The 14,022-nt window shown below is 60.3% G+C and overlaps 1 protein-coding gene across 4 annotated transcripts in view; it reads left to right on the top strand.

The window, feature by feature from the left end:
• The window catches only part of BCAP31 (B cell receptor associated protein 31), a 28,390-nt gene extending 14,895 nt beyond the window's left edge, over window positions 1-13,495 (top strand). For all 4 annotated transcript variants that reach the window (XM_045995488.1, XM_045995489.1, XM_045995491.1 and 1 more), the window contains exons 5-8: window positions 10,082-10,217; window positions 11,038-11,161; window positions 11,908-12,008; window positions 13,110-13,495. In XM_045995488.1, coding sequence (XP_045851444.1) covers window positions 10,082-10,217; window positions 11,038-11,161; window positions 11,908-12,008; window positions 13,110-13,148 — 400 coding nt within the window. In that variant the 3' untranslated portion in view covers window positions 13,149-13,495. The remainder of the gene's footprint in view (window positions 1-10,081; window positions 10,218-11,037; window positions 11,162-11,907; window positions 12,009-13,109) is intronic.
• Window positions 13,496-14,022: the final 527 nt, after the last annotated feature.

The raw sequence follows: 14,022 nt of genomic DNA, 5'->3' as shown, positions 1-14,022 counted from the left end.
GGGCAGGGGCAGGCGGGCCAGGGGGGCTGGGTCAGGAGAGGGGAGAGCTGGGCTGGAGCACTTGGAATGCTGGTTCCTGAGTTCGGCCCGACCTCCGCGCGGCGGAGCGCTGACTTGTTTCGGGGGCGCCGCGCCTGGCTCGGAGTTGCATGTGATGCTCGGCAGTGGCCAGGGGCTGGGGTGGAGCAGGAGAGCCCCGATGGAGGGAGGCCAGTCGGAGCTTGCTGGAGGAAGAGCTGCTGGTGGCCCGAACCAGGGCCTGGTAGCAGGGGTCAAGGCACCGGGTGGAGGGGTGCTGCCAGCAGGAACGCGGGGGTTCGAAGGCTGCGGTGCTGTGGTTCTGCTGGGAAGGACTGTGCTGGAAGGACTGCACACGGAGGGACGGGAGCCGGCAGAGCTCGCCGGAGGGGGGCTGGTCAGCGGGATGGCAGCCGCGGGCAGCTTTGTGGAAGGGTTGACGGCTGGGGCAGAGGGAGGTGCCGGCAGCTCCGCTTCCCTTGAGGTGGGGTGGGGGAGGAAGCGTGTCAGGAGAGGCGAGACTGGGGTAGAGACCTAGAGACAGCAGGTTAGTGGATGAGGGGGACCACAGAGGAAGAGAGCACCGCCTGGAAGAGCGGCTGGTGTAGCACCGGCTCCGGGGGGGGGGGCCTGCGGCAGGAGCGTGCTGGGTGGGGTGCGGTTGAGCAGGCCCCCCCCAGCTGGAGACGGTGGCCTTGGGCTTGAAGAGAGCCTGGCGTCCTGAAACAAGCCTGCGCTTCCCTCTGCCCGTTGGCTTCAGGGGGTGGGAACAGGGTCTGGGCTTTTGTCCTGTCTGTAGGCATGGCAGCCCTGATGTGGACAGTTTGGTCCCTTCCCGGCTCCTTGTGTTTCTTTCTCTTTAGGCAGGGCCACCGAGTGTGAGAACTGCTCTCCCGACCCAGAAGCCTGGGGGTGCTTTATCCTTCTTCCTTGTCCTGTATGGTCTTCCCCTGTGGGTTTTTAAAAATCATGATAAATGACGCATAACACCAAATTAACCATCTGAAGCGTTTTTCAGTGTCCAGGTGGTTCTTTGGTACACCCAAGCTCCAGAACCCTTTGCACCTTACGAAACTGAAACTGTCCCCGTTGCCAGCCTCGGGCTCTGACCTCCTGAGCCTGCCTTCCTCCTCGTCCTTGGAACCACTGCCATGGTGGGGCTGCCGTCATCCCAGCTGGGCTTCCTGATCCCGTCTTGGTTCCCCCAGCCTGTCCCCCTTGCCTCCGACAAGTGACCTTCCTGACGTGGAAAACTGATGCCGTTACCCCTGCTTCCAGTGCTTTCCTAGCACCGTTGACATGAAGGCTTGATACCCAGGTCCTTCGGGATGTGATCCTTCCCTGCGGGCCTCTGTCGTCTCTGCTCCAGTCTCCCCATGTCACGAACTGGCCACATGGGTTCCCTTCCCCAAGTATTTCTGTGGCCTCTGCCTAGAAACCCGCTCCCCTCCCCTAGTGGCCCAGCTAACTTCATCTCTTCCTGCTTCCCTGCGGTTTCTCTCCCGATCTGCTCCACGAGGCCCGCGCTGTGCTGTTAGCCAGCCCAAAGGGCTGTCCTCCAAGGCCCCGGGCAGCCTGTGAGGTACGGCATGGGAACCTGGCCTTCTCCCCTGTAGGCCGATGAGCTCTGTGCCAGGGTTCTGGGCACACACTGAGGGCTGCCTAAACCTTGGGGACCAAATAGAGGGATGTAGGCAGAAGGAGACAGCGTCAGGCCTGCGGCCGGCTTGTGCTTGCCAGACCACCATGCTGGATATCATAGAAGCCCGTCATGGAAGCCCAGCTCTTCAGGTCTCCTGAGCTCCCACCATAGGGATCCCAGGGCCGTTGGGAAGAAAGTGTCTGAACCCCCCGCGGGTGCACACTTGGGGGCTCCGGTCTGGGATGGGGCCTGGGACAGGCTGCTGCTGAGTGCAGATCCAGGCAGCTGTGGGCTCCGGCGAGTAGATTACTGTTACGCACCCGTTTCCTTGGTTTCTGCGTCCCTGCTTGGAGACTGGCAGCTGGCCGTTATCCTCGCTGGGAGTGTGGCCATATGGCGGCTCCTCCCATGCTGGCTGGAAAGTCCAGAGGGCCACACTGTTTTCTCTGCTTTGCTAAAATGTCAGTCAAGCTCAAGATAGTGCTCACCATCCAGACCCAGGAAGGTCCACCCCTCTGTGTGTATTAATAACCCAAATTTGATCCACAGGGGTGGCTGCTTTCCTGCCTGTCCCTCCGGGCTGGGTGCTGTCACTGCGGTCTGCCCCGGCAGTCACATGGCGCTGCCCCCATGCTGCTCTGCCGAGTTCCTTTCCTTCACGGCCAGTGACCTGGGGGCTGGGTTGTCTGTTTAAAGGTGATTGAACCCCTCCTAACCCACAGGGTAGAATTCATCCAGACCCTCTGAGGCAAGCAGGGGGCTCTGCTTTGCCTTTGGGTCAGTGCCCCTTATCCCTGCTGTCCACCTCTGCAGATGGCTGGTGCCTGTGTCCTTACCAGGGTGGGGGGGTGTGTGTGTGCGCGCGTGTGTGCGTGTGCATGCTAGGCAGGGGCCAGCCGCCAGCCTGGGCTCTGTTGTCATGCCCCGACCCTGGCTGCTCCCCAACCCCCCCGTAATGACCCACGGAGGCAAGCTGATGTGACCATAGTGGGATTTGGAACTGGGTCTGGGTTTGGGTCCTGGGTCTGTTATTGGCAGTTTGGTAACCTCAGAAAAGTCACTTAACTTCCCTGAACCTTTCCCTGGATCTGTAGAGTGTGGGTGAGGATGCTTTCTGGTGTTTTCGGTGTGAGGATTGAGGCGGTTCAGGTGATGTTCTCCACGTCATTCCCGGCATGCAGGGAGTGTTTAGTAAGTGGTAGCCGTTCTCAGTATCACCCTGAGTAGCGATAAGAGTTTTCTGGAGTTTTCCACACTGCGTGGTAGGCTGTGACAAGCTCAGGCAGGAAGTCAAAGAGAAGGCCCAGTTTTGGCCCTCAGGCGTTTTGTGCTCCGGGCCAGGCATGGGGGTGGTGGAGTAGAGTGGGATAGGCCTCGCGGCAGGGACACAGGGTTGGGAGACGCGCAGCCTCAGGACACCCAGTTAGGTGGTGCTTGGGGGCTCTCAGCACTGGCCAAGGCCTGGAATCACCTGGGACCGCTGCTGTCTTTGTGGACGTAGATAGCATGACCAAAGGACAGCTCCTCCCACGTGACATAGCCTCGGCAGTGGGAGTCTACTGGCCACTTCCATTTTATCTCCCCGCCTCCACTGGCCCCTGGCTGTGGGATTTTTTTTCTTTTTAAGATTTTACGGATGTACGTATGTACAAGAGAGAGTGAGCACCTGTGAGCACCCGAGCCCAGTGCGGTGGGGGCAGAGGGAGGGAGAGAGACTCTCAAGCAGACTCCACACTGAGCAGAGCCCAGCATGAGCCGCTCCCAGGGCCCCGCGATCATGATCTGAGCTGAAACCGAGGCCGACGCTTAACTGACTGAGCCACCCAGGCGCCCCTGGCTATGGATTATTTTGAAGCAAATCCCAGTTGTCATGTTTACAGGCAATAAGAAATTTCGGTTTATCTCTTTGAAAAGAAAGGGACTTTTAAGAAAAACTCATAAGCAGCACTAACATCTGATCTTTTTTTTTTTTTAAGATTTTATTTATTAATTTGACAGAGAGAGAGATCACAAGTAGGCAGAGAGGCAGGCAGAGAGAGAGGAGGACGCAGGCTCCCCGCGGAGCAGAGAGCCCGATGCGGGGCTCGATCCCAGGACCCCGAGATCATGACCTGAGCCGAAGGCAGCGGCTTAATCCACTGAGCCACCCAGGCGCCCCTAACATCTGATCTTTAAGAACTTTACAGTAACAGATTATATTTATTTCACAGAAACATAGCGAGAGAGGGAACACAAGCAGGGGGAGTAGGAAAGGGAGAAGCAGGCTCCCTGCTGAGCAAGGAGCCCAATGCGGGGCTCGATCCCAGTCCTGGGATCATGACCCTAGCCGAAGGCAGACGCTCAATGATTGGGCCACCCAGGCGCCCTCCGGTAACAACTTAGGAACATAAACTTGTGACGGCTGCATTCCCTGATTACTATGCAGGTTTTAGGTTTTATAGTTTGTCTAAATGGGTACCGAGATAAGGTATCTAAGGGCTTCTAATTTTTTTATTTTTATTTATTTATTTTTAAGATTTTATTTATTTATTTGACAGAGATCACAAGTAGGCAGAGAGGAAGGGAAGCAGGCTCCCCGCTGAGCCCTGATGCAGGGCTTCATCCCAGGACTCTGGGATCACGACCGGAGCCAGAGGCAGAGGCTTTAACCCACTGAGCCACCCAGGCGCCCCTCCTAGGGGCTTTTTGAACTCCTGAGGCTCAGGCCTGCTGGAAGGTAGAGCGATGTGGATGGAGGTCAGGTGTGGGTTTGGCTTTCCGTTCCACTGGGGTTTTTGCCCCATCTGTGGCTCTGTTGGCTGTTGTCGTTAGTTTCTAAGAGTCGGGCTAGAGCAGCACTGCAGATCTAGGCACTGGGTAAGTTCCTTACAGAAGTTGTTCCTGCGCCGGGTCCACTCGCCACAGTGGTCACGGCCCATGGGGTCCTGTGGGTACTGGGCCAGGAGGGGCTCTGATGACGGGACAGCCCCAGAGCAGGGTGGGGGCAGTTGTTTACGCGCTGTTCCGAAAGGACCATCGGATGTGCGTCAGAACAAGTGTCCATGTCTAGAGTATGGATTGTTCAGCTGTTTGATTTGGACAGAAGAACTGTCTTTGTCATGCTCTAGAAGCAGATGGTGAGGACCTCCTCCTTTGGGGCAGAGGTGCCAAGCAGAGATTCCTTCTTCCTGACTCCAAGGTCACTGAAAGCCTGACGTTCCAGGAGGGCCCCTTCCTGAGGCCGAGTGTGGGGGAGTGGGGAGCAGGGTTCTAGATGGAAAGGGACCTCTGGGGCTCCCAGCCTGCCGTTTCATGTCATTTTAATTCATTTAACTGGAAAGGACACACGTGGCTGGTGGCCTCCACATCAGACAGACTAGCTGGAGCCCCCCCATCCTTTACTTGGATGCCCTGGTCCAGGCATGTTTCCCAGGCTCTGAGCATGGCACGTGGCCTGCCAGAGGCACTGCCTCGTTTCCTTTGCACTCAAGTTACTGCCATGCCAGGCACACCCAGGGCTGATGGCTCCTTTCTCCCACTCCCTCAACAGTTCCAGTCACCAGGTAGGCCCCCCCGCGTATTAGAGTCGGGCTTGTTTGCCCTCATCCGTTGCTCTCTGTCCCCCAAATTACACAAGATCTCTCTGCTGGTTTCAAGAAGGCAACAAGACAAAGCCCGGGAAACACGGCCCGCTCTTGCGCCCTGGTTCTCTTTAGTGCTAGGGGATGACGGGTGGCCGTGTGCTTCCACTCGGGTCCCCTCTGGCTAGCCTCACTGGCCTCAGGGTGGGTGCACACGTCTGGCCATTAGCTGTAGCTGCTCGGGCCTTGGCATTTACCCTGATCCTAGTCCCCCACCTCCCCATTTTATGCTAAGAGGAGGGCCAAGCCGTGGGGGGGGGGGCGGTTCTCAGGGCAGCCCTTCGGAGATGCCCTGGATCTTCCCACGTAGAACTCTTTCTGTGATTGCAGACTCTCGAAGGGTGTGTGCTTCCTGGGGTCGCTTCTTCCGTATTATCATTCCACTTTGCCCAAAGCCTTTCCTGGCCCATTGGCTGACTTTTGGGTCCTTGTCAGGGCGGCCTTCTCCGCGTCCACAACGTTTTCTCCTGGACAGGTGGGCGGGGCTCACCTGGAAGTGACCGGCAGCCCCGCAGGCCTCTGTGTGGTGCAGGGCGGCGGCCCGAGCGGAGAGTCAGCAGGTGGCACTGTGGCGCTGGCTTGCGGGCCTGCTTGTCCCTGTGTGGGGTCCTGCTGACTCAGTGACCCAACTCACCTGAGGGCATGGTACTCTGGAGGTGCCTGGTAAAAGCTAAGTGAGCAGGATCGGCAACAGCGTAGGGGTGAGGGCTTGCCGGAGCCAGAGGAGATGGCGGTCGGTGCTTGGGAGGACCCTCCCCTTGCTTTTGCCCCACATCCTGTTAAGCCAGTGTCTGCCCGCCCCCCCCCCCCCCCCCCCCCCCCCGCAGGAGGGAGATGGAATTGCTGCGAAGCACACAGGAACTGTCTGCCCCACTTGCTGTGGTTGGCGCTGTTTCTTTAGTGTCCACAGAGACAGTCTGTTTCTCTTTCCTTCTGATGTTTATCTAGCCTTCTACAAAAGCACGAGAGCTCCACTCAGTGTCCAAGAACATCTTACAAGAAAGCTGAGTTGAATTCAGGTATTTGGGGATGACCTTTGTCTGCCAAGGACACATCTAGATCTTCTTAAGGTTTGCGTGTTGACTTTTCCCGTTGTCACCGGGACCCAGATCCTGGGCCTCTCTGTCAGCCTGCTGCCTTTGGGAAAGCGTTTTGGCTCCTGGGTTCCCCTCTGTTGTCCAGAAATGGACGGCTCGGAACCGTTACCTGCATAGTCCCCGGGTGGTAGAGCAGAGCGTGATGGAGGATAGAGGGCAGGAGACAGAAGAAAGGCAGTACCTCAGCCTTTTCTCCACGCTGACACCTGGGGGCAGGTGTAAGAACTCGGGGCCCCGTATGTGAGGGGCAGCTCCAGAAGCCCGGCTCCTGGGCTCACTGCTCTTGGCTTGGCCCCGGGCCCCTGGCTTTGGTGGTGAGTGTTTCCCCCCTGCTTCTTGGCTGCCGCTGCGGTCACAAGCCTGACTTGCTCATCGGCACCGTCTTACGTGGCCCCTCTCCGCTGCTGTTTCCTGTCACCCTGTTGCTGCCTGTGTCCTCGGGGAGAGCCAGGGCTCCAGGGTACAAGTGGCAGCTTGGAGAGAGGCGGTGAGGGGGAGCACGGAGGGAGCGCGGTGCAGCTGATCACGGGGTGTGTTGAGGTGCTATGGGAGAACCGAGAAAGGGGGGCCCGGGAGGGTCAGGAAAGCGTTTTTGGGGAAGGTGTTGATTGAACTGGATCTGAGTCACTAGAAGAAGAGAAGCTATCGCAGACCAGAGTGCAGTGACACGGAGACCAGGTGAGCGAGAGCCCAGTGTGTTCCAAGAACGGCCAGCCGGCCGGTGTTGCCGGAGCAGAGCGTTGCACGGCTGGTGAGGCTGAGGCCGAGGTGGGACCGGCACCGGAGGGTTGAAGCTGAGGGGTGACGTGGTCAGACCGTCTCGGACAAAGGTCACTCTGGTTTGCTGCGAAGCTGTGGTCAGGGGTCAGGAGGAGGCTCCTGGGAGCTGTTAACCGGCTAGGAGACAAGTATTGAGGCCATCGCCGTTGGCAGTGGGGATGACCCGCGTGGGAGATGGTCTGTGTGGAGGTGACGTGGATGGAACTGGGTGGGGGCTGGGGGCAGGAGGAAAGGGGGCAAGGTGGCGTGCACGCGGAGTGCGGGTAGACCAGCGACAGCCTTCAGCACAGTGCGGTGCAGGGAAGGTCCGTCCACTGGCAGGCTGAGCTGGACTTGGCTCAGGGACCCCCAGGGGCCAGGCTTTAGTGGGCAGTTAGATGTGAGGGTCTGGCCCGAGGTGGGCCCTGTCGGTGATGAGATGGGCGGGCGGTGAGGGTAGCTTGAGTCGGGCGGGGAGTCACGCGAGGAGGGCGGCCTGTCGGCTGTGCCAGGTGCTGCCGAGTGCGCTCCCCGAGGATTCCCCGAGGATTCCAGGGCCCTCCTTGGAGTGGGCTGTTAGGCCATCAGTGGTCCTGCTAGTGACTTGGCCGGGGCAGGCCCTAGCTTGGTTGCCAGATGGAGGGAGGGAGGACGGGCCAGCAGGAGGGAGAGCTCCTTGAGAACAAGTTTCCTGGGGGGAAGAATTACCAGAGGCACCCAGGAAAGGGTTGGAGGAGTAGGTCAGACTGGAAGGCAGAAGGCGTGGACTCGGGGGGGCTGGGGTGGGTGGGGGGTGCCGGCTGCCGTGCTGGCTCCTGCCCTGTGCTGAGGGAGAGATCGTGAGTTTGGGCTGCGAGCCTGGGCCAGGGCGCCAGAGCGGGCTGCGGTTTTGGGCGGCTCCCCGCACAGCTCTGGTGCTAGTCTCCGCGCGTCTGCCCGGGCTCGTGGTGGCAGCCCTGGCGCGCCGTAGCTGGGGACGGGCTGGCGTGGAGGGCAATGCCGTCACCGCCGCCTCCCTGGGGATGGCCTCCCTGCGTAACCAGGGGGACAGCGGTGGTGGCTTCCAGCTCTGCTGGCGTCCCGCTCACGCCAGTCCGCCGGCTGGCCCTGTGGTGCTGGGGTCATCCTTGGGCTTACTTGCCCCATCTTTGCCTGCTGGGTCCAGCAGGTGGCACACGTGCCCTCCCCCCAGCCTGTCACCATGTGGGAGGAGGGGCCTCGTCCGCATCACCGGGATCTAAGCACTTGAGCACTCAGAGCATGGAGGTATGGGAAGTTGGGGCTTAGTCAGACTTGCCTTTCTTCCTGGGTCCCTCCGGTGACTTCTGCCCTGCTGACATGGGCAGGTGTGTTGCTTCTCTCTGGCTCCTGGGGCGCGTGGGAGCTCCTTCCCCTTCTAGGGCTCCAGCCCAGTGGGGGGCAGGTTGGTGTATAGTCAGGGGCTGAGACAGGGAAACCTGAGCCCTGGGCCACGAGGTCTGGCTGCTAATTTTAGAGAGCACATGTCATTGGAAACTCTCCCTTCCTGCCAGGAACCAGCAGCCTGGCTTTCCCCATACTGCCGGGGCCCCTGGAGCCTCTCTGCAAACCAGGAAGTGTGATGGGCATCTGATGTCCCCTGTGTGCCCGCCTCCCCTCCCCCTCCCCCCAGGGACTTGTTCCTCACAGGGACTCTGCCAGGGCCCACGCGGTGGGCGGGTTGGGGGGGTGCACCTTGTTTCTTGCCCCATGCCCTCGGGCCGTCTGAGAGGCAGGGGTCCACAAGAACTCTGGGAAAGCTGGCAGGCTTTGGGAAGGCTGGCCTGGGAGCAGGCATCCAAGGCTGCTTTGTCTCCTCTGAGCAAGCACTTTGTTGTGGAAACACTCAGCACAAAGCTGCCTCTTTCCCCGTTCCCCAGGGGGTGCCTTCCTCATCGCTGTGGCCAGCCTGAGCCTCTGTCTCAGGTGTGTGGGGAACGTGCCCTCCCTCCTCCCCCTCCCCAGTTTTTACTGTTTGAGCTGGGCCTTTGTCCGGTCCCCTCTCCTCCGGTCCGGTAACAGCTCAAGGACAGGGCTGGCTGTCGGAGTGGAGCAGCAGGTGCCCCCAGCCCCGGCTGCCACCTGCTTGCCCCTCGTGGCTGGTCTGCACCTGAGATGTATGCCTGGGCCCTGGTTCTGCCTTTTCTGCTCCCCAGTGCCGGAAGAGCTCACTGCGGCCATGTTGTCTAACAGCTGCCTGTAGACCGAGTTTAGGGAGGGGGCGGGGAGACAAGAGTCCTTTCTGTCTGTCTCTCTCATTGGGCTTGGGAGTGCTTCCCTCCCCATGGAGAATGGGCGGTGGTTGCGGGCTTGGATCCTGGGGTCATACGGACTGCAGCGCAGGTTTGCCTCGGCCGTTTTTGGCTCTTGACCTGTACCACTTGCCTTAGCCAGCTTCCCCTCTCTGACACGGGCAGCAGTCGGGCCTCCCCTGGCAGCTAGGCATGAGGGTTGGGCCCAGAGGTCGGAAGTGCCCCCAGGTGCTAGCTGCTCCTCTTTACCAGGGCGAGCCTGATGTCGCAGCTAGGAAGATGGTGCCGTGGCTTCTTTGGAGCATCTGGGTGCAGGCCCTCAGCTGGAAAGGACTAGGTTTGGGGTCCTCTGGCTATAGCTAGGCCTGGTCTGGGGTGTCTCGTCAGTGTGTTGCTTCCTGTGCCTTCGGGACTGAAGGACAGCTCCAGGGCTTGGGGCGGCCGTTTTGGGGCAGTGTTAATCATTCTGGTGGCAGGAGGACGGCTCTCAGGCTCCGCCTTCTCCCTTCTGTTGCCAGAGCCAGGCTGGTGGCGTCTTGCTTGGCTGCCCTGGCAATCTAAGAGGACAGGTCTAGGCTAGAGGCAGGGTTGAGACAGGAGCAATCAGGAGAAGTTCATGCCGGCCATTTTCGCTGCTTGCTTCCGCTCACTTTTCCCTTCTTTCGCCACTTGTAGCCTGCTTAGACGCCTGGTGACTCTCATCTCCCAGCAGGCCACGCTGCTGGCGTCCAACGAAGCCTTTAAAAAGCAGGCGGAGAGTGCTAGTGAGGCGGCCAAGAAGTACATGGAAGAGAATGACCAGCTGAAGAAGGTGCGTTCTGCCTGCGGGCCTCGGCTGTGTGACGTTCCCCGTGGGCCCCAGGGCCACTGTTGGCCTGTTGGGCTGGGAGTGTGTGACGCTATGGCTGCCGGCCAAGCTGAGGGGTTGGGTAGAAGGTGAAGGGGTGGTTCTCGGGGGTGTGCTGGGGAGGGTCCGGGGACTCGACAGGGAAGGGGGTACCATTGGTGCTCCCTTGTCTCTGTGTGCTGCATCTGGGCCAGACTCTTGCTTGACAGAGCTGACTCTCCAGTGGGCCGAGCCCTGTGCTGTGAGCCATCGGCCAGTTAGCACAGAAGAGCGCAAGATAAGGCGTGTGGTCTCCTGAGGATTGTGTCAGCTGGAGACAGAGTAAGGACGGGACTGACAGTGGTCAGTCTCGGAAGGCTTGCGTGAGGAGGCGAGGTGTGAGCTGAGCTGGGAAGGAGATGGGTAGACGGACCTGATTCATTCATAGATGGGGTAGAGTTGCACGGGCAGGGATGAGTTCGGGGCTCCTGGCCAGAGTGAGCTGTGGAGTCTGGGGAGAGGAACGGAGGTCATTGGTCAGTTGGGGGTGACTGGCAGAAATCTCCAGAAGAGAGCAGATTGAGTCATTGGCTGGACCGGTAAAGCCCGCAGTGCTGCTGAGAAAGACAGGCAGGGCATGCGGCCTGGGAGCCCATCTGTGCCGACGTTCCCCAAGGGTCAAGTGCCCGAGGCCTCTTGAGGAATTGCGCTCCGTGGGGAAGACAGAGTTGGATCGCCTGCCTGCCTGCCTGCCTGCCTCCCTCCCTCCCTCCCAAGTAACCCGTGCCCTTGGCGTTCTGCCTAGGAAGCTGCTGTTGGCGGGGTGAAGTCGGACGGTAGGGCTGCCGAGAAGAAGGTGGAAGAAGAGAACAGGAGCCTGAAGGCTGATCTGAAGAAGCTGAAGGATGAGCTGGATGTCAGCAAGCAAAGTGAGCATTGTCCTCAGCTGTCCCCCAGCCCCCGAAAGTCTGGACGCTCCCGCAGTGGTGGCTGCCCCACTTGTGCTGGAGTATTAACAACAGACGCGCCCTTGGGCTTGGGAGCTGGGTGGCCGCAAACAGCCCTCTGCTCGTGCAGCTGCTGGGCTCAGTGGTACAGTGTCCGTCTCGGGGCCCCGAGACTAACCCCAGAGCATCTCGGCCAGCACCAGGCCTGGGGAGCGGTGCTCTCTGCAGGTGGCAGCGTCACCAGGGTCTTGGGGGCGGGGACAGAAAGAATTCGGGACACTACCCCAGAACTGCTTGCGGTGTTCCCGAAGATCCTGCTGTGACCCCATCTCCCTTCCTGCAGACCCCCCCAACCTGCTGTTGGCTCTCAACTTTGGGGGCGAGAGTCTGCTCCCTGCTGCCTTCTTTCACCTTAGGCTTCTCACACCGTCCCATGGTCTCAGCCTCGCTGAAGGCTCCTGCGCCTAGGGTCACTTGAGAGCCCCTCCGTCAGACGGGCCAGGGCGTCCTTGGCATTTCCCCACTCCCCCAGCTGTGTTGGCCAGCCCTCCCCCACTTCGGGGGCCCTCACGGTAGCTGGCAGGGGAGCTTTCTGGAGGGCCGTGCTCTCTAGACAGCCTTCGAGGGGACGTGTTCAGACCTGTATCTGGTGTCTCTGGCAGCTGGGTTTTTCTCTCCCTAACTCCGACTTTCTGTTTCCTTTTCCTCCTCATCCGCATCATCCCCAGAATTAGAGAAGGCTGAAAATGAGGCTCTGGCCATGCGGAAGCAGTCTGAGGGCCTGACCAAGGAGTACGACCGCCTGTTGGAGGAGCACGCGAAATTACAGGTCAGCCGCCCGTGTAGTCTGCTCTGTTGGGGAGGATCAGAGCCCCCTGTACCCCCACACCCTCACACCCAGGCAGGCCCAGAGCGGGCCCAACCCCAGACTAGCCTGCCTCAGCAGAGCCTTCGAGAGGCCCCAGGGGCAGGTCGGCTGCTTTCTCTCCCGCTCCTCCTTTCTTCCTCCATTGCCGTGGGCTCTGGGTCTAGAGAAGAGCCTGCTGAGCAGTGCCAGTCTGGGCCCAGCAGCTGGAGCCGTTTCTCAGGCGGGGGGGGCGGGGGGGGTGTGTGGCTTGGCAGAGGGCAGTCACTTGCTAAAGTGGCCTCAGCAGTGCGGTGCGCCCTCTGCGCCGTGGCCTGCCTGGCTTCACCACTGGCGTCATTGTCTCTGGGAAGAACGCTTTCCCTTACGTGCGCACCTGGTTTGTGGTGCGGGGCCCCTGCGCTAGTCCAAGTCCGGTGCAGGGAGACTCTGTATGGGCAGCCGGCCCTCTGTACGTGGGCTGTGCGGGTGATGCGGGGCCGGGGCCACCCACCTATCCCGTCCCCGCCCACGACCTGAGTCCTCAGATTGGCTGAATGTGGAAGCTCAGGCGGCCTGGAAATTAGGCGTGGTGGCCTGGCAAACACCCCTAAGTTCTGACAGTTTGCCTTGTTGCTTGGTGGCCCAGATTTGGCCACCACAGGGGCTGAAGAGGCATGACCCGGCCCCAGAGGAGGACTGGTGGTGGCCTCAGTGTTGGGGGGGCTCACCGGCAGGACCCACAGAGGATAAACATACAGAACCGGGCAGGGCCTGAGCTGGGGCTTGGGAGGGACTGGAATGCTCGGCCTGCCGCGGGCCCAAGATGGTGGTTGGTGTGGGGCCACGCGGCTTGGAGAGAGGAGGGACGGAGGAGGCTCCCAGCTGCACCTCCCTGGTTGGTGTTAGCGTCACAGCCTTTGCTAGAATGGGGCCACTCCCGCCCTGGCGGGGGCTCCTTGCTCCCCTGGTACTGTCACTTGGGGAGAAGGCAGCAAGCTGGGCCTTTCGGGTGGAGGGGCCAGGGGCTGAAGGGGAGGGGTGCATCCTGTCGATCCCTTGCCTTGTGGTTTCTGTCCCTTCCAGGCAGCAGTAGACGGCCCCACGGACAAGAAGGAGGAGTGAGGCTGCTCCTCCCCGCCTGCTGCCTGGCCTGTGCCCGCTGCTGCCTGCAGCCCGGCCTCCTGGGTACTTCGGTTCGCCCCCTCCCGCTTCCCGCCCCCTTGCGCACCTCGCAGTTCACGCTGTCCCGGCATATCGCAGGGGACGCAGTTGCCGCCCACTCAGGATGAGTTCGCCACCGTCCTGGCCGGCCAGGCATGAGGCAGGCATGGCTTTCCACTGAGTTGAGCTGGTTTTTTGTGTTGCGTGTTGTTTGGGGCTCCAGGGCCCCTTGTCCCTGGTCCTGCTGGAGGGTGGATGGAGCAGGCCTCGTAGAGTTTCTCTTGGCAATAAAGGTTGTTATCCTGTGACTGTGGTTCATGTGTGTAATTGGGGCCACCAGGAGGCCACCTCTTTCTGCCATCGTGGGAGTGACCAGGACTCTGACAGAGAACCCGTCTTTGGTCCTGGAGGCCTTCAGATTATTTTCTTCTAGCTTATTCCAGCCCCTAAAGGTTCCCTCCTCCCAGGCTAACCGGGCTCTCTCACACTTGCTCTCTCTGTACTTTTGCCTCCTGCTCCCCAGGCAGGCCGTGTTTTATGACTCCTTGGGTTAGGGTGTGTCTGACCTGTTGGGTTGGCCACTGGGTCCAGGGACTCTTAGGAGACTGTGAAGTTCTGGGGCTTCCGGGTGACAGAGTCGCCTGCCTCTTCTGAGTCCTGTTTGTCACCTTTTAGGGCAGGTAGAAGGTGGCAGAGTGCCACGAGTCACTCCCTGCCTCACTTCCTCCTGACGGTTTGCAGGATGACCTCTGACTCATGCCTACTACGAGGAGACCTGCCCTTGACAGTGACCTCTGGCTGGCTCAGGGTAGAGCTTGGTGTGGGGGAGGGTGCC

This window comes from Meles meles, chromosome X (genome assembly GCF_922984935.1).
Source record: "Meles meles chromosome X, mMelMel3.1 paternal haplotype, whole genome shotgun sequence".
NCBI lineage: Eukaryota > Metazoa > Chordata > Mammalia > Carnivora > Mustelidae > Meles > Meles meles.
Note: the sequence above shows the minus strand (reverse complement) of the source record. Positions and strands in the feature narration are given on the sequence as shown.